This window comes from Ailuropoda melanoleuca, chromosome 9 (assembly GCF_002007445.2).
Source record: "Ailuropoda melanoleuca isolate Jingjing chromosome 9, ASM200744v2, whole genome shotgun sequence".
Lineage (NCBI taxonomy): Eukaryota > Metazoa > Chordata > Mammalia > Carnivora > Ursidae > Ailuropoda > Ailuropoda melanoleuca.
In genome coordinates, this window is record NC_048226.1 from 3,923,989 (window position 1) to 3,944,225 (window position 20,237).

Below are 20,237 nucleotides of genomic sequence, written 5' to 3' on the forward strand. Positions count from 1 at the left end.
AACAAACACCAAAGTCATTCTATTGCGATGTAACTCAGGTACGGTACAACTCAGTTTTATAACACATACAATTCATTGATTTTTTTTTATATTCAGAACCTGTGCGACCATCAACACAATTGAATTTTAGCACATTTTGATCCCTCCTCCAAGAAACCCAGAACCCATTAGCAGTCACTCCGCATTCTCCCCATTTTTACTACAGACGAATACAGAGGCCCTCGGCATTTAAAATGGAGAGCGTTATTTTTCCAGCCCTTTAAGACCGTCACATCTGCTGTGATTGGGCATAATGTTGCCAAGTCATATTCTCATCTCAGGTGTGGCTTACAGTCTTCTATATTTTGTTTTTCATTGCAGTGTAATATGAAAGTCTGTGCCCAGACGTATTACAGCAAAAAGAAGAGCACCGACTGCTCCTCCAGCAATATTTTGTGCTCTCCTGAATTAGCTGTCGCAGGACTCATCAGTCGTTATGACTTGGGCAGCTCGCCACCTGGCTTTTTAGAAATCGTCACTTGGATGTATTCCAATTCTTGGCTTGGTGTTCACAGTACATGAGTCATAAAACTCCACTTTTTTGTTTAAAACTCCCATTTTTTTTCCATCATCGATTCAGATGGAATGAGTTTTGATAGCATAAGTACTCAATATGCCACATATGGAATAAAATCATGAACGCATGTTAAAATCCCGAGACGGTGGACCTCCCACAGGTGCAGCGTGAACAGAGGTGCCCGTTGAGGTGACGGCCAGTTTGCGGGTGGAGAACACACGCTGTGTGTGGCTCCAAACAGCTCCGGTGATCTCCAGAAGTCTGGGATAAGAATACCGTTTCTCGTTTTCCTTGTCTTTTTTTTTTTTTTAAGTTTTTATTTATTTATTTGAGAGAGAGAGCAAGCACATCAGAGGGAGGGGGCAGAGGGAGAGGGAAAGCAGACTTCCCAGGGAGCACAGAGCCTGACATGGGGCTCCATCCCAGGACCCCGAGATCGTGACCGGAGCCGAAGTCAGACGTTTACCCGACTGAGCCACCCAGGCGCCCCCGGAGAATACCGTTTCTTAAAGGTGATGTCACATGATGAAGAAAACAACTACCCAGATGCATTTAACGTTTTTCCTACATACATGTTTCTTGGAATGTATTTAAAGGGAAAATAGCTTTGACTTAAACTTTCCGTGGAGCACCTTTGGGAGACAGTAGCCTCCAAGGTAGAGACTGATTTCCTCAGTGTGGCATTCAGAGTCCGTGGGTATGCAGCGTGGGCCCCCCCCGCCTCGTCTCTTGTCCCTTCTTCCATAGCCACATGTACAGTGGTGCTGGCTTGTCTCCGAGCACACCTGCTGCACCTGGAGAGCCACGGCCCCCTCACGTGCCAAACCCAGAACAGTGGCGGGGGCAGCTGAGGATGTATGTGTAGAGGAGGGAGAGAGGGGCTGGACAGGGATCGAGGGGGGCCATGTGAAGGGAGGGTGACGTTGCAATATTGCTGGTGAGGTGGGGTTTTTTGAGGTTTTTATTTAAATTCTAGTTCACATACAGTGTAATATTGGTTTCAGGTGTACAATGTGGTGATTTGACACTTCCACACGTCACCCGGTGCTCCTCACAATTGCCCTCCTTCATCCCTGTCACCTGTTTCCCCATCCCCCTGCCCTCCTCCCTGCCAGTGACCAGCAGTGTGTTCTCTGGAGTTAAGAGTCTGTTTCTTGGTTTGTCTCTTTTTTTGTTAGTTTGTTTTCTTAAATTCCACATATGAGTGAAATCATATGGTGTTTGTCTCTGACTGACTTAGTTCACTTAGCATAATACTGTCTAGCTCAAGCCATGTCATTGCAAATGGCAAGATTTCATTCTTTTTCTTATATAGCTGAATAATATTCCATTGTATATATACACCCCATCTTCTTCACCCATTCATCAATCAGTGGACGCTTAGGCTGGTTCCATAATTTGGCTATTGTAAATAGTGCTGCTATAAACATCAGGGTACATCTATGAATTAGTGTTTTTTTGTTTGAGTAAATACCCAGTAGTGTAATCGCTGGATCATAGGGTAGTTCTATTTTTAATTTTTTGAGGAACCTCCGTACTGTTTCCAGAGTGGCTGCACCAGTTTGCATTCCCACCAACAGTGCAAGAGGGTTCCCCTTTCTGGGGCGCCTGGGTGGCACAGCGGTTAAGCGTCTGCCTTTGGCTCAGGGCGTGATCCCGGGCGTTGTGGGATCGAGCCCCACATCAGGCTCCTCCGTTATGAGCCTGCTTCTTCCTCTCCCACTCCCCCTGCTTGTGTTCCCTCTCTCGCTGGCTGTCTCTATCTCTGTCGAATAAATAAATAAAATCTTTAAAAAAAAAAAAAAAGAGGGTTCCCCTTTCTCCACATCCTCGCCAACACCTTTAGTTTGTGTTGTTGATTTTAGCCATTCTGACAGGTGTGACGTGGGTTCTCATTGCAGTTTGATTTGCATTTCCCTGATGATGAGTGATGTTGAGATCTTTTCATGAGTCTGTTGGCCATCTGGATGTCTTCTTTGAAGAAATGTCTGTTCATGTCTTCTGCCGATTTGTTAATTGGATTATTCATTTTTAGGGTGGTGAGTTTTTTAAGTTCTTTATAGAGTTTGGATACTAACCCTTTATCGGATATGTCATATGCAAATATCTTTTCCCATTCAGTGGGTTACCTTTTAGTTTTGTTGATTGTTTCCTTTGCTGTGCAGAAGCTTTTTATTTTGATGGTCCCAATAGTTTATTTTTGCTTTTGTTTCCCTTGCCGCAGGAGACAGATCTAGAGAAATGTTGCTACAGCCGATGTCAGAGAAGTTACTGTGTGTGCTCTCTTCTAGGATTTTTATGGTTTCAAGTCTCACGTTTAGGTCTTTAATCTATTTTCAGTTTATGTTTGTGTATGGTAAAAGAGAATGATTGTCCAGTTTCATTCTTTTGCATGATGTAATCCAGTTTTCCCGATACCATCTGTTGAAAACACTGTCTTGTTCCCGTTCGGTAATTTTTCCTGCTTTGTCAAAGATCAGTTGACCATAGAGTTGAGGGTCCATTTCTGGCTTCTCTGTTCTCTTCCATTGATTTATGTGTCTGTTTTTATGCCAGTACCATGCTGTTTTGATGACTGCAGCTTTGTAACAGAGCGTGAAGTCAGGGATCATGATGCCTCCAGCTTTGCTTTTCTTTTTCAAGATTGCTTTGGCTATTCCAGGTCTTTTGTGGTTCCGTACACATTTTAGGATCATTTGTTCCAGCTCTGTGAAAAATGCGGTTGGTATTTTGATAGGGATTGCATTAACTGTGTAGATTGCTTTGGACAACATAGACGTTTTAACAAAATTCTTCCAGTCCATGAGCATAGAATGTTTTTCCATTTCTCTGTGATATCTTCAATTTCTTTCATCAGTGTTTTATGATTTTCAGAAAGGTGGGTTTTTTTTTTTAACAATTCTTTAACCAGATTTATTTCTGGTGTATCATCATTTTTGTCAGTTTTGCATAAAAAATATTTTTAAAGAAAAATTTTTTAGTTATGACATATATACAGGAAAGTGCATACGTTAATTTTAAGTGTACAGCTCAGTGAGTTTTCACAAAGTGAACACAACCATGTGATCATCGCCCAGATGAGAATGTCGAACATCACTGGTACTCCAGAAGCTTCCCTCGTGTCCCTTTCAGTTGTCACCATGGTGAGTTTTGTTTTATTTTGTCTCTTGATCCTGCCCTTGGTCTTGTCCTCCCATAATCTGTCCTCACAGAAGCCCCCCCACCCTACCCTCTGCAAGTATTTGCCTTCCATATCAGCTGTGCTTTTCTCAAACTCTGCCTCTTCCCCTCCTCATTGTCGGGATCCCTACCCACTGCTGGGGACCGCCACACCTCTTGGAGCCACCTGACCCTTTCCCAAAGCACATGGGAGTGGATATGATGGCCCCCCGGGGGCAGCTGCAGCCTGTGACCCAGTCCTGGAACTTGGTCAACCCCACGTCACAGGAGGACCCACAGAGAACGTGTGCGGAGAGCTCCTGCGAAACTGCCAACCCCCTGGGATGTACGGCAGTGTCATTAAGAAAGCCCGTCAGCATTCATCAGGGTCACTTGCCTCATTCCATTCTCTGATGTAAATGTGACCCAAAAAGGGAATTCCCAGCCCGTGGAGGGTTTGTGACAGATACGACTTACACAGTTGGTTGTATTAATCTGGGCAGTTTGCGAGCAGGCGGAATTAACTTTGACAGAATGGGTCTGCCGTGACCCACTTGGCAGCGCTCAGACCAGGTGAGGAGACGGACTTCTGGCTAGGGTCCAGCAGGTACAGGCTTTCCCCGGAGAGTTGCTAACCCCTTGCTGTAACAGGTGTGTGGGGCGACTCCCGAGCACTCCCCTCCCCCCCGCCCCACAGATGAGCAGTACCACCTGCACCATGCACCTAATTCCTCAGCCTTCTGTTTCTAACTCTGTTGTTCTCTTCCGTTAATTTACTTCTTTGTTCAATACTCCCTCGTTTCATGTGCTGTAACTCTACAATTATTTCATTATATGATAGGGCTGAATCTCATTGCTCTTCATTTTCGTAATTTTCTTGGCTATCTTCATAGGGTGAGTTTCCCGCATGAATAACTCTATCTAGTTCTAAAGAGACTCCTGTTGAGGGCGCCTGGGTGGCACGGCGGTTAAGCGTCTGCCTTCGGCTCAGGGCGTGATCCTGGTGTTCTGGGATCGAGCCCCACATCAGGCTCCTCCGCTACGAGCCTGCTTCTTCCTCTCCCACTCCCCCTGCTTGTGTTCCCTCTCTCGCTGGCTGTCTCTATCTCTGTCGAATGAATAAATAAAATCTTTAAAAAAAATTAAAAAAATAAAAAAAGATACTCCTGTTGATATTGTGACAAATGTATGTATTAATTTAAGAGTGCTCTAAATCCTTTTTTTTTTTTAAAGATTTTATTTATTGATTTGAAAGAGAGAGAACACACACACAGGGAAAGCGAGAGGGAGAAGCAGACTCCCCACTGAGCAGGGAGCCCAGTGTGGAACTCAATCCCAGGACCCTGGAGATCATGACCTGAGCCAAAGGCAGACACTTAACTGAGCCACCCAGGTGCCCCAGTGGTATTCGATATCTTTATATTGACTTTTCCTATTTAAGAGCAGCATGTGTTTTATTTATTAAAGTTTGCTTTTCTGCGCCTTTAGAAATTCTTATCTTACTGTTTTGAATATAGATCTTGCACACTTCTTCAATAGATTTCTAGAAATGTTATCTTTTTGGTTGCTGCTGTCAGTGGGATCTTTAAAAATCCATTCTATCACCTGTGAGGTTGTTTGCATATATAGGAAGGCTGTTGATTTTATTTTTTGTTAATGTTATAACTAGTCATCTCACTGAATTTTATTATTCATGTTCACTTTTTCAGTTGATTTTCCTGGGCATTGTAGGTGTGCCATCATATCATCTGAAAATAACAATGACTTTACTACGTTATATTTATTATGGGGATTGGTATGAAAGGAGAGCCACAATACAGCCATGAGTTAGATTCTTTGCATGAAGAATGTACTAGAGGGACCTTTTGTCCATTATCTCCTCTTTCCCCGCTCTGTGTCCTAGGCTTTGCAGATCTGACCCTGCCAGCTGAGGGCCTTATTAACCATCTAAGGTAAGGACTCAGAGCCAGGTGAGCCCACACTGCTGGTCCCTGTGACACTCAGTCCAGGATCCATGTCCCGGGGCACAGATTAGACATCTCAGGATACTGTGACAGCACTTGACGGACGTGCAGGAGCTCTTCCGGCCAGCGAAGGGGGAAAGATGTTTAGGCTCAAGGCAGGGCACGTGCCTGGGCATGTGGAAATGCTGGTGATTTGGAAGTGCTGACAGGAAAACCTGGCAAGGAGCAGGGCCAGGTGGTCTGGGCTGGTGGAACATTCGAAGGCACCTGGAGTGCATCCGATAGGGGACAGAGCCAGGGAAGGCCTTTGCGACGGGTGGTCCGTGCCTTACCATCTATCAAGCTTGGGGGCAAGCGTTTCTCTTGGTGCTGTGTGATCAGTGTTTGGAGGGGTTCAAGACCCAAGGTAGATAAACTAGTGAGGACATCCTATGAGATTCTGAAACACTGTTTAAATAGCTGTAAAATAGTATCTGGATGGTTTGTTTTCATTCAAGTCAAACAGAAGTCGGAATAATAACAATCGTGAGGTTTCACAGATTCATATCAGAAAAAGCCTGGAGCTGAGCATTGCCATTGCAAGTGGAGGATTATGAGAAATTAAAACATCATTTTTCTCTTTTTTTTTCTTGCAAAAAATAGTCATGCCAGTTCTTTGCAGAATTCTCTTACACGGAGCCAGAAATCGTTCAGAGCAGGAGTGGTGTGTCTGCTGAGTGGGTTTCATATTCCAAACATACATATGTTGCACAGAGTGTCTAATTATTCTTGGGGACAATTACTGTCAGGTTCCAAAATGTGTTCAATGAGCAGCAATTGGTGTTTATTCAGCTCTAAAAAGACTATGCGAGGGAACAGTAGGTTATATTGTCTGCCTAAAGAAACATTTTGCCATCCGGAAACATCTGCTTTCTATTTAAAGCACTGGAGAAGGAATGGGAGTATTTTTGAAATACACTCCCTAAGCATCGAACACCAAAGAAAGGAGAATAAAATTGGGTATGAAGGTAGTTTCTGTTCTCTGATACACACTGTCTTCAGCTTTTCCCTGCTGGGAGGGAAAGGCGGCCTCCTGGGTTGGAAAGTTCTGCTTCTCTTGAATTTTTCTATTTATACTGATTTGCACACTTAGAGGAACTGACTCCTGTGTCCTAGTTCCAGCGTTTTTGCTTTTTCAGGTGAGGCAAGATGATCTCTCAGAGCTGGGGTCTGCATTTCTGAATTTTGTGGTGAGGTTTATAGACTTCTCTGAGTTTGCCCATCACGATGTAACGATTTGTGGTCTATAGTAAACTCTCTATGAAGGTCAAGGTATTTCTTCTCTTTTGCTGGGTAATGGCCACAAACTTACAGCTTCAAACAAAACACTTCCCCTGGATCAAGAGTCTGGCCATGGCTTACCTGGATTCTCTGCTTCTGGGTCTCTTATGAAGTGTCATGAAGGTGTCGGCGAGGGGTGGGACCTCATCTGAGGCCTCAGCCGTGGAGAGGTCTGACCCCCCAAGTTTCCAAGTGACTGTTGGAAGAATTTCAGTTCCCCAGGGGGTGTTGGGTGGAGGGCCTCAGTTTCCCTCTGGCTGTTGGCTGGAGGCCGCTCTCAGTTCCTGCAAATGTGGGTCTCTGCAGCATGGCAACATATCTCACCAAAGCCACCAAGAGGGTCAAGAGAATCTGCTAGCAAGACAGACATTACAATCCCGTGTAACTTACTTGCACAATGACATCCCATCACCTTTGCCATATTCTTTTGGTTAAAAGCAAGTCACAGGTCCCTCCACCACCATGCTCAAGGGGGAGGGAATTACATAAGGGCATAATTACCAGGAGGTGGGGATCATTGGGAACCACACCAAAAGCTGACTCTTACAGACAGCTATTATTTCAGAAAGAGAGTGTAGCATAATGATTAAGAGGGAGGGTGACCATGTCACTTAGAATCGATTTCACATCCCAGATCTGCCACTTACTGTGTAACCCAAAGCAGGTCCTTGGCCTCTCTGAGCCCCCGTTTCCCCATCTGGACCCCTCCCCCAAAGGATCTTTATGATCTAAAGGAGGAGTCACGTGGAAAACCTGGCAGATGGTAAGTAATCAGTAAATGTTAACTACTGGCTTTTTTTTTATCCTTTTTTCCCCCCTTTTCTTTAAATACCATTAGATTTTTGAATTTTGGAAGAATTAATTAGAACTCCCCACTGGCCTCAGACGTGGTTATTCATGTGGAAATCTCAGTACTGTGACAGTGTCCTGGGCACAAAGCTGCCAGCAGACTGGCCCTGGCTTGCCCAGGACTGAGGAATGCAGGTCTTTGGTCTCCCGTAGTGCTCGTCCTCACAAGGGGTGGTGGGACTCCCCGAAGCTCCCCTCCCAGGGCTCTGTGCCTCTCCCTGTGCTGGAGCAGCCACTCCCCCTGCAGAGGCCTGACTGGGGCGACCCGGGCTGCAGCCACTGAAGGTGTGGCCAGCTGGGCCCACAACATCCTTGCATTCCTGGCTGGGGCACCCAGAGCAACCCACAATAGCTTTGGTCCCTCCCCAGAGCCCCGCAGGCAGATTTGGAGATGGGGCGTCTTCATGTCTCTACATTCACCTTGACCTGAATCATGCCACGCAGATGGCTCTTGGCCTTTGCTTTATCCCTGGTCGGGAAGCTCTAACGTCTCTCATCTCCCTGTCCATCCCGCCCTGTCTCTGGTCTGTCTGCTTCCCGTACTTCCTCTCTCCTGCAGGGCTCTGGGACAGAGTGCTTGAAATCAGTCGCTACTTGGCCACACAGGCTTCCTGCCGCCAGTCTCTACCCAGAGCACTTCTGCCTCCCCACTCTTTGCACCCCAAAATCCTGCTCTTGGTTTCACCGTAGTCCCCTTCAGGCTGTGGGAGGAAGTGGTGGAGTCCTTCAAAGTTAGCTGTGTCGTTCTGGAGGAGAGATGCTGGCTGTAGGTTCACTTCTTCCATTTTTTTCTAGGTCATCTGATAATGTCTCGTGGGTATCTCCCCAGCTTCTTTGAGGATCAAAATCACCTGGAGCTCTTGTTAAAAACGGAGCTCCCCAGGCCCGTCCCTGGAGAGCCAAGTTCGTGGGTGGGGAGGAGAGTAGGTTGGGGCCCAGGAACTTGTATTTTTATGAAGTGCCCCAGCTAATTTCTATCAGAGGTTGAGGAAACACTGGTCTAAGGGCTCTAAACCCCAGACCCAGGCCCTCTTGTTCAGTATGGACGACGTGAGGGCAAGTGTGAAAGCCAGGCCCCTTCCCCAGTGAGGGCTCCTGCCTGACCCGTGGGCCCCGCTTGTTAACGCTCTATGCGAGGGAGGCAGAGAGACTTTAGCATGATGCAATTAATTTTTTTTATTGAGGTATAATTGGCATATGACATTATGTTAGTTTTAGGTACACGGCGTGATTCAATATTTATACACATTGCAGAATTTCTCTAAAAATCTTTTCTGCGTTACTGTCCTTTCAGTCAGCCCCTCCTCTTGCATCTGCAGGAGAATCCATGTGAGCGAGCGTTTTCCTTTACGTTGCTGTGCTTACGTGATTAGCAAACTGTGGTGCCTGGGCTGGCAGGAGCGCAGCTGGGGGACCCAGATGCCAGACTTCCCCACGGGGACCTGATTAGGAGCGCTCGCGGGCATGTGCACACACCCTTCCCCACAGGCTGGCCCCCATGACCACAGAGGCGGGAAATCGCAGTGAGAATGTTCCTTTTGTTTCTATGCCCTGTCACCCTGCAGCTGGAAGGGTGTCAGTTTAGGGTCGGGCGGGTGGTGAACCTACTCATGGCGGAGGGAAGACAGACGTCCTAGTAACCCACATCGCCAGAGGCACTTGTCCTGCTCTGGGATCTAGAAGGGAAGTTTTGGGAGGCAAGGAATGCTTCCGTTGATTCTTCTGGAAACCTGGCCTCTTGAGCCCGCTGCATTGAGTTTGCACGCATAGCATGCCCTTGGCTTTTATTCTCCTGGAAGAGCAGCCGTGAACGTTGTCTGCAGCCACAGTTGATGGCTGACGCTGATATTCAGGGCGATACTCAGTATTCTTTGCGGGAGGCTCAAGTAGTGAATTGCTTTTCTAGGAGGAAGTTTCTCTCCTAAGAAAGAGCTTTCTTTCCAGTAACGAGCCTTCTCCAGGCAGAACAGGTTCAAAGACCGCTTTGCCTAAAACCACTCCATCTAGAGACCAGAACACTTAAAATTCACTTGCTCCCTGTGATGTTTTTGGTATCCACTTGGGTGTCCTGTTCTTTTATGTCACCGCTTTTGACATGGTCAGGATTTTAAAACAATTTGTCTGAGTTACCTTTTGGTTTTGTTTTTACCTCTAATAAATGCTTATTAAATCTGGAGCATTTCATGAACGATGGGGCCACTTTTACATCCTGGGGGCTTTTTTCCCTCCCCACGTTACCGTATTTGGAACACTTAAAGGATTTTTGGGCCAGTTTGCCTGAAGACGCTTTCTTTAAAATTAAGCCTATTTTGTAATGAGACTGTATTTCATTTTATGTTACTTTGTGAGGTAGATACCTTAAAATATGAAATGCACTGTAATCCGTTTCAGTTTTTTACCCATCTGCCTTATTTCTTGATGCTTATTGTCAAGATCGAAATAATTCCCTGCCTTCCAGAAAGAAACCTGGATAGTGTGCCCATTTGGTTCCCAATCACATTAAGAATTTACAGGAGTGTGGAGCCAGAGCAACAACCATACAAAGGCAAGAATAGCTCAAAGAGATGGATTCCTGAATTCAACTCCTAAACCTCAAAATGTTTATTAAGTTGGAAACATAAAACTTGAAGGCTCAGTTAATTACAAATGAACATGTCATCGGTAAAATGCTGCGAATTTGAGAAGTACTTACTAGAGATATAATGCGAAATTGCAAATAGATCGCAAAATCCTAAGATTGTGGCAGAATCCTGCAAGATAAATGTATCGCAAAACCCGAGACTGCCAGCAGGGTGTCGGAACAGCAGGTCGCTCCGCGGGAAGCGAGGACCCTGGGCGAGGAGCAGCATTTAAAGCAAATTGCTCATTAGGCCAGTTGCTCGCAGCCCGCATGGGTTGGCTGTCTGTAACTCCGGTGCTGGTGTCTCTTTTTCCCCTTCTCTTATTTTAATTGTCCTCATGCATATGTATCTCTCCCAATAAGCTATTAAGATCTTTGGGGACGGCGGGGGGGGCGAGAAGTCATAAATGATACATGAAGTCCTGTTCTGTCAGCTCACGCGCCCTTCTCTCCTCCTGCAGAGAACAGCCCATCTTCACCACGCGGGCGCACGTCTTCCAGATCGACCCCAGCACCAAGAAGAACTGGGTGCCCGCCAGCAAGCAGGCGGTCACCGTTTCCTACTTCTATGATGTCACCAGGAATAGTTACCGAATCATCAGCGTGGATGGAGCCAAGGTACCACCCCAGCGGCTGATGTTACCATTCCCAGCCACTTCCTTCTCCTCAAGAGCCGTATGATGGGGGGGGGGGGCGCCCGCTGGCTCAGTCCGCTAAGTGTCTGACTCTTGGTTTCGCTCAGGTCATGATCTCAGGGTCCTGGGATCGAGTCCCACGTCGGGCTCTGCGCTCAGTGCAGTCTGCTTCACATTCTCTCTCCCTCTGCCTCCTGCTCACTCTCTCTCTCAAATAAATAAAATCTTAAAAAAAAAAGTCAGTACATTATATTTCAAAGTGGAGGGGAAAGGATGTACCCAAATCCTGCTGCTTAACACAGATATGACTGTTATAATCATGACATTGATATAATCACACACCCTGCTTTTTTTTTTTCATTTAAAATTATGGCAAATGAAAAAAAAAAAAAAGATTTCCCTGTTACCACATTGTCTTCGTAACTAGCATTTCGATGCCCGTGTAATAGTTTCACGGAGGGCCTATGATGCTCTTCTTTGCTCCCCTCACGGTTGCATCTGTCAATGGCCCCAGTTCTTTCCTGTGCTAGGTAATGAGCATGTTACAACAGATACTCCCAGTCATTCATCACACACCTATTGCTTTCTTTGGGTATTCCCTTAGGACCAGTTCCTGGAAGGAATACTATAGGCCGAGATGGGAACTGTTGATTCATGGCATATGGATGGACGTGTCCAAACTGCTTTCCGAAGAGTCCATTCTTCCAGCGTGCCTGAGAATGCCTGTGTGTTACGCTCTTACCAGCACTGGGTATTATAGCTAGTCTGGTTTCGGTGTTATTCCATGGCAATCAAATTTGATGGAAAGATTTTGGAGATCTCTTGAAATACATTTTTTCCAGGTACTAGTAGTATTCTGCTGTCTTCCTTGATATTTTTGCCGCGTTGCTACGGGAGCAGAATAAAGAAGGGATAGCAACAGAAGTATCACCAAGTTAACAACAGCAACAACAAACGTAGATTAGATGCTTTATAATTTCTTCCTGTCTTTAATCTGTGTTCATCCCGCTGGACAATTACGATTTGCATTATCTGCTATCACCCGAAATTCAGTGTGTCTGGGGCACTTGGCTGGCTCAGTCGGTGCAAGACGAGACTCTTGATCTTGGGATCGCGAGTTCAAGCCCCATTTTGGAGGTAGTTTACTTAAAATAATTAGATAAATAAACAGTCACATATAAAAAAAGAAAATGAAATTCAGTGTATCAGAGCTGAATTCCCGTTTGCCCTCTACACCACCTCCCCATGTTCTTTCCCAATCAATTTGGACTAAAAATAAATGAATAAATAAAGGGAAAGCACAAATTCATTCATTCCCTTTTTAGTTGGTCAGTGAGCCTGCTTTTGAAGTGTCTCACATTTATGCCTGATGTTTTGTTTTAAGGCCATAACTTGTCCTGAAAGTCCTTTTTTTAAATTGAAGGATAATTAACATACAGTGTTTCGTTAGTTTCAGGTGCTCAGTCTCTTCAGCGATTCCCTGCTTCACCCAGCGCTCACCACGGGAAGTGCAGTCACCGTCTGTCACCCGACAAACGTTTTTACAGTATTATTGACTCCATTCCCTGTGCTGTGTTCTTCATCCCCATGACTTACTTATTTTATAACTGGGAGTTTGTACCTCTTCATGGCCCTTACATGTTTCATCTATCCCTCCCACCTGCCTGCCCTCTGACAACCATCAGTTTTTCTCTGTTTTTTTTTGTTTGTTTGTTTGTTCATTTGTTTTTCAGAGTTCACAAATGAGGGAAATCATACGGTATTTGTCTCTGTCTGACTTGTTTCACTCAGCACAGTACCCTCTAGGTCCATCCACGTTGTCACGGTTGGTGAGATCTTGTTCTTTTTTATGCCCAAGTGATACTCCGTGGTGCACACGTGCCATGGGCTCTTTATCCATTCATCTGTGGATGAACACGTGGGCTGCTTCCCATACATACTGTGGCTACTGTAAGTGCTCGGGAGACAGAAGGGTGCATATCTTTTTGAATTAGTGTTTTTGTTTTCTTTGGATAAATACCCAGTAGTGGATGACCAGATTGCGTGGTAATTTTATTTTTAATTTTTCGAGGCACTTCCATACTGTTTTCCACAGCAGCCTACACCAATTTACATTCCCACCAATAGTGCGCGAGGGTCCCCTTTTCTCCACATCCTCACCAACACCTGTTATTTGTCTTTTTTTTCTTTTTTTAAGATTTATTTATTCGAGAGAGAGCACGCATGCATGTGAGCAGGGTAGGGGGTGCAGAGGGAGAGAGAATCCCAAGCAGATTCCCCACTGAGTGTGCAGCCTGACGCGGGGCTCCATCCCACAACCCTGGGATCATGATCTGAGCTGAAACCAAGAGTCAGATGCTTAACGGACTGAGCCACCCTGGCGCCCCTCTTGTCTTTTTAATGCTAGCCATTCTGACAGGTGTGACGCGCTATCTCACTGTGGTTTTAATTTGCATTTTGCTAATGAGGAGGGATGTTGAGCATCTTTTCATTTGCTCAGAGCTTTCAGTAGTCTTCTGACCGGCCTCCCCCTCCTGCCTGTGGTCTGTCCCACCCTCGGCCTGTAGGCCAGCATCCCTAGTTGGTCAGAAGCAGGGCGTTGGGGGGTTGGGCAGTAGGATGGGGCCTGGTTGGAGGTTTCTTGCTCCGCTGGAGCCCCAAAGCAGAAGGCCAGAGAAGCCTCCACTGGAATGTCCTCTAGGAAAGTTGTGAGAGCCTACTGGTGCCTCCTGACCTCCTGACGAGGCTCCTTGTCTTAAGACAAAATTCCACCTTTCAGCTGTGTTCTCTCAGCATAGCGAAAACTGCAGATACAGTGGCTGGGCCCAGAAGTCCTCATTTCACAGTTGAGGCCAAGGCAGCCACCTGGACAATTCCCGCAGCCAGTGAGGCTTGGCAGGCTGGTGCTGGTGTCCAGTTCCTAGGACGCAGCTTCCTAGCGCTTATGTTGGAGCAGGCTGCCCCCTGGCTGGTGGAGGAGCGTGTCCTGATGCGACATCACGCAAGAAGTGTGTCATCTTCTTTGTGTTCAGATAGCAGTAGCTGGTCTGGCAAGTATGTCTAAGGAGAGGCAGGGGCTGGTTTTCTCCTCTAAGTAGGCAGGATGACCCGTGGCAGGGTTCTGGTGAGTACTGAGCAAGTGTGAAAGCACCTGGCATCTAGTAGGTAGGCAGCTCGGGTTTAATGAGTGAATATCTGAAAGGTGCCTTTATTATAATAATTTTTTTTTTCTGGGACACATGGGGATACTGCAGTTGAATTACCTCTTCCCTGCTCTCTGCTTTTCAGCTGGAATCGCCTTGCCTCTTGCTGGGCTGTTCTGATAGGGGTGGTGAATCAAGCTGATCTGCTTTCTTTTATCCATCGATGTTGTCAGTTCATCTACTGTCCTTGAGCTGGGTTTGCACTTTCGTCACTTGAGTTATCCGAGGATATAATGGGCTTAAATACAGATAAAATGACTTTCTTCAAGAAAGTGCTTTAGTCCTATTAGCTGGGCTTTTAGTAATTTGTCAAAGTGTCAGCCGCTCTATCGTCCCCCTCTGCAGTTTCTGAAGGCTGTGACAGTGTGGTGGGGCGTGAGCCAAATGAGCCAGCCAAGAGAAATCAGATGGGTGTGTGTGTGTAGGGGGGTTGGTCCCCGAGCTGCAGAATAGAGCCAGTTCGGGGTCGGCGTGGGGGGCCTGTCAAGTTATGGAGTCACTTGCAGAGTGGGAACCTGGCCCCAGGTTCTCACCTTACTGCCACAGCACCAGGGCTGTGACAGGGCCTAGTTCTGCAAAAGGAGGTGTCCTGTGAGGGAGCCAGAGGTCCAGCGTGGTGGGGATGTAGGGGCCTTAGTCCCTGACTTACTGAGACTGACGCTCAAGGCAGCGGTGGGCAGGGAGTTTCCTGCCGTGAGAACTGGAGCACAGAACACCAGATGGTGGTCACCACTTTGTTTAAGGCCTTTGGTCCCAAATGTCGATCCGGCCTTTGGTCCCCAGTCAGATGTCTGTAGCCTTAGAGCTGTCTTGGCACAGGGTTTGTACCTCCGGCCTGGGTCTTGCCTCTGTCCGTTGGTCTGGCCAGATCAAGTCCATGGCCTTGAGCCTCTTCTTAGTGCTCCTCAGCCAGCTTCTGTCCCAGGGCAGGAGGCCGCTGTGGGCTGAGAGGGGAAGCCTCACTCTGCCCCTCCCAGATGAAGAGGTAGACATGCTTCGGGCATAAGCTGCTGGTGTGGAAGGCACTTGGGGGTCAGTGTGAGCAGAGCCCACAGCAGCCTCAGCCACTGAGTCCGCCACGGGCAGCCTGCAGTGCACAGGCCCGCCATCAGGGAGGAGACACAGCCCGCAGCTCCGGCAGCTATCGCCCCACACCAGGGCACGGCAAGTTCCCAGGCCTCAGCCAAGCATTTGTCATGCTCTACCCGGGGAAAGATGCGGAAGGCCTGTCCTTCCCGTAAGAGCAGTTGTTGCCATTCATCAGAGGAGAAACCTGTGTGCAGACCTGTTTTCGTTCTTCCGGAAACACTAGGCATATTCTTCTTGTCGGGGAAAAGATTTCAGGTGTCAGTCCCGCCGGCTGTGAAAGGCAGGGCTGACGGGAATCCTGTGGTGCATTGTCTCGGCATCACTCCAACTAGGGGGTTATGTGGCTCCATTTCTGCACATGGGGTGCCAGGGCCCTGCACTTCCTGAGGACTGGGGCCAGGCCCAGCTCATCTTTGCAGCTGCAGCCCTGCGCCAGCCTGGGCCGTGTCAGAGAGGCGGGTGGCATAGTCAGTGGGTGACGAGGCCAGACCTTGCCACGTCCTCTCCAGCCCTGTGGCAGCCGTGCCGAGTCCCCAGGACAGTGGACACAGGTGGGGTCTGTACCAAGAGGGAACCAGGATCAAAACCTCAGAATGTTGCCTGTGCGTGGACAGGTGGGAGGCACTCAAGGGCACCTGCCAGCTTCCCAGAGCAGCAGCAGGAGCCGTTCCATCGCCAACAGCCGGATGATTTGTGGTGAGTTTTTGGGCAGAACAGCCAACCCCACCATAAAGGAACACTCCCTTCCCAGAGCATTTGTTAACCAAGCCGCCAGGGTCCTCAGTCTCATGGCGCTGTTGGCACTCTGCAGACCGAGCTCAGCCCGGCCCTCCTTGGGGGATAGCGCGTCGCCCGGAGCAGGTGTTTCTCCCCGGGGCTCTGGATGGCTCTGCTGCCCTTAGGTCTGTTATTTATAGGGTCACAGAGACCCCTCTGGGAAGAGCCCTCCGAGGTCATCCATTCTGCACATGTTTAGCCGGAGCCGCTGTAGAGCCAGGACCGCCTCCTGGTGACTATTTGGCTGATGGAAGTGTCTGGAACCCTGACTCGGTATTTTCTTCTGAGTGTGTGCAATTGCTTTCAAGAGCACAGCCAGGCCCCCTCCTCTCCCCGTCATTATAGTTCTTCTTTCAGATCAAGCAGAGCACCTTCTGTTAAGGGAGTCAACATATGGAAGGGTCCCAGCACGCAGTAGGTTTTCAATGGATGTTGGTTTCTTTTCTTCCCTGATTGTGGTTTCAAAGAAAAAGAAAAAGCATCTGTTAATCACTGGAAGCAGGCAGTGTGCCTCTCGCTGCTGTCACTCAGTCCAGCCCCTTGTGGAAGATGTGTGGGTTCTTCCACCTTCCTTCCAGCCCCCCTGGGTTTGGGAGCGACTTTCCGTGGAGAGGAATCCAGGGGTGTCTCCCATCTCCTGCCAAGCGGCTTCCTCTGAAGTCCAGAGCCAGGCTGGAGACTGGAGGGGCCGAGCTCTCACTTCTTGGCCGTAGCCCTCACTGACATGTGTGCATTTTCAGGGAACTCCGTTCCAGCCAGCTGTAGGAGCTGGGGCTTTGACTAGGGAGTCTTTTTTCTTTTTCTCTATGCAAGTTTCAGAGATCACTCACGCAAGAGGCAGGGGGTGTGCATAGGAGACAGGAGCTCACACTGAAGCCTTTCCCCAGGATGTTTACAGGAACCATCCTTCTGGCCTTCACCTTCCTGCACCCCCCACCCCCGCAGGCTCGCCATCATCTCCCCCCACCATGGAGGCAGGGCTGACTCATTCTTCGGCATTTACCACCCACAGAGCACCCTCCTTCTCATCACCCAGGACCTCATTAGTCTTGTTCCCTCTGGATCATCCACTGCCTCCTGACTCCTTCCCCGGCTCTTCCTTGATGCTGCCTTCTGCCCAGGCCTGGAGGGGACACCCTCCACTCCTGCAGTCCCACAGTCGGCTAAGCCCCCCTCCCCTAAAGCCGGAACCCATAGGCCCAGCCCCCTCCTTTATCCCGAACACAATTCCACAGTATCCCTGAATGCAGAGCTCCCCACCTCCTCTTTTCAGAAACCTCTGCCCCCAGTGAAGATTAGCCTCCCTGACAACTTTGCCATACTTATTACCGTTTACCTGTACCGTTTAATGTCTGATAGTGAAGTGCGTGCTCTTGTACCCGCCTGCCCCGTTGAGCAAGTCAGGCCTTTACGACTCCTTCAGAAGTCCCTTTATGGGCCTTTCCCTAATTATATGCATCTCAAGATGTTCCCACCCTTGAAATCTGTATTAAGTGGTCCTTTCATTTTCTTTACAGCTTTGCCGCCTCTGTGTATCCCTAAGCCAGAGGTTAGCAACATTTTCTCTAAAGGGCTTTAATTTTTTTTAGTGAACTGCACAGTCTCTGTCTAGCTATTCGACTTTTTGCTCGTGGCAAGAAAACAGCCATAGACCAATATGGAAATGAACAGATGTGGCTGTGTGCCAATAAAACTTTATTTACAAAGATAGACGACAGGCTGGCTTTGGCCTGTGGCCTACAGTTTGTTGACTCTTGCCCTAAATAATATATTATTTAGTTTTGCCTGTTTTTGACCTTTACCTAAATACATCCCACTAGTGACCCATACTGTGCTTCTCCTTTTGTGACTTCCTATTTATTTATTTTTTGCTTAATGTTGGTCCCCCCCCGCCAGCTTTGAGCAATCATTGGTCTATGTCTATATCACTGTCTAAGCTTCAGGCATACGGCGGGATGGTTTGACTTACGTATATTGTGAAATGACTTCCGCAGTGGGTTCAGCTAACAGCCATCGTCTCATCTAGATACAATAAAAAGAGAGTTTCTCCTTGTGGGGAGCACTCCTAGGATCTGCCCTGGACGACCTTCCCATCTCGCACAGGGCCGTGTTAGCTGTCGTCCTCATGTCGTACCTTCCATCCCTAGTATTTATTTATCTTTCAGCAGGAAGTTTGTACCTTCGACACCTACCAAAACAGTGTTTTTGTGATTCCTGCTTGTTGGTGGCTGCTGCCTTGGTCTGATGGTATTTCGTTGTACGGATATACCAGTTTATCCGTTCTGCTGGTGGGGGACATTTTTTTTGTTTTTTTGTTTTTTGTTTTTTTGCAAATGCTGCCACTGAGAACATTCTGGTTTGCTTCTCTTGATACACCTGTGCGAAGATTGCCCTCACGTGTGTACTGACCAGTGGGGTGGCTGGGTGGTAGGGAATGTTCATTTCTGACTTTATCAGAGAAAGCCACGTTGTTTTTCAAAGTGACTTCACCAGTCTCTGAGAGCTCCCGTTGCTCCATACCCTTGCCCCAGCCTTGGTATCATCAGACCTACTGTGAGTTTGGTGAGTATAGAATGCTTATGGAAATGCAGTTTCCATATTACCAGTAAATTGAGTTGAAACTTATGTCCGTCAGACTCACCCTACCTCATTGTCTCCAGGCTCACAAGGGACGGCTCCATGCATCAGCCCAGAGCTGAGCCTCCCTTGGGAGCCATGTCCTCCCTGCAGCACCCAGGCTGTCCCTCCTACCCACAGCTGCACCAGGCACTCCCACTGCAGACCTGAGCAGACAGATCTTTTCACGGGTGTCCGCCGCCTTTCACTCCCTCATGCAGGCTGAGGAGCACGAAAGAGTCTCAAGAGAAACAGAAGCATTAGGTGGGTTTCAGGTACAAGAGCAGGTAGCCAGAAAGGATCCGGGCACCTGGGAGGAACACACCCAGAAGGAGCATATCCTTAGAAGCCTCCGTCTGCCCCGGAGACTGGTCGGCACAGGATGCTGTTCCCATGTTAGTGGGAAATGAAGACAGGAGGCTCTGGGCTTGCTCCAGTTTGACAGCGTGATTGCTCCCACTGTCAGTCTTGCAGTGTTTGAGAAGGTCAGTGCGCTGGATGTCATGGGAGAGTAACTGGCTTATTGTCTCTCTAATTATAGAGATAGGCTCGCCACTGCGGCCTGGGGATGGTTTAGATTAGCTACCTCCGCTGAGCTGTGGCAACATAATGGGTAACGTAGAAGTGCATGATGGCTTTCCTTCCCCTTTCTTCCTCTATCCTGAATCTAGAAAGTTCTAGAAGCCCCAGAGCCTTTGGTAAGCTCTCAGGAGATAGCCAGGGCGTTGCACAGTGAAGGGAACCTGCCTGAGGAATTGCAAGAGCAGCACAGTGAGGGGAAGCGGGCTTGGCCCCCAGCTTGGGGGATGCTGTAGGCCGTGTTGGGTAAATTCCCGGACCCTTGATGCTGGTGACACAGTTAGGGTAGCCATGCTGAACCACAGTTAAAGCAATCCTACAGCAGAGCGGGCCTCTCAGTAGGGAATGAGGGGACGTTGTGCTCCCACTGCAGTATTCTGATGAAGGGTTCTGGGGTAGCGGAAATTTGTGTTCTAAGAGTGAATAAATCTTCTGTCTGCCCTTGGTCTGTGGTGGTGAGTGCCCAGTGCAGGTGTGTGGATAGAAGGAACATCTGGAAGTGGGAGGATGAGAAAGAGACCTAGGGCACTGGGGTGGGTGAATTCTGGGCAGGTGAATGGACCGTTCTCTTATAGAACAAGAGAATAAGGTTTGGGGGGGGGTATCAGGAACTAAATTACAGGCTGGGTGTTCTGACACCTCCCCACTGACATGCTTGTGCATGGGGGACAGAAGGGGAGGAATGAGTTGCGCAGTTGGCTAGATGTCTGGGGTCTTTGCTCGGAGTGGGCGCTGGGGGACCTGAGGAATGCGTGCAGCTGATCGGAGCCACCCACTGGACGTCATACTAACAAGCCAGATTGGTGCCTTGCAGTACAGTTTTGCTTCTTGATATGAACAGCAACCTATGCGAGGTTACATGCATCCCAC

At 48.1% G+C, this 20,237-nt stretch overlaps 1 protein-coding gene across 3 annotated transcripts in view; it reads left to right on the forward strand.

The window, feature by feature from the left end:
* The window catches only part of HOMER2 (homer scaffold protein 2), an 86,611-nt gene that overhangs the window by 38,521 nt on the left and 27,853 nt on the right, over window positions 1-20,237 (forward strand). For 2 of the 3 annotated variants that reach the window (XM_034667820.1, XM_034667821.1), the window contains one exon: window positions 10,930-11,086. Coding sequence is in view for 1 of the 3 variants with exons in the window: in XM_034667819.1 (XP_034523710.1) it covers window positions 5,501-5,667; window positions 10,930-11,086 (324 nt within the window). In the remaining 2 variants the exon portion in view is untranslated. Of the gene's footprint in view, window positions 1-5,497; window positions 5,668-10,929; window positions 11,087-20,237 lie in introns of those variants that run through there. The other variant, XM_034667819.1, reaches the window with a different exon arrangement.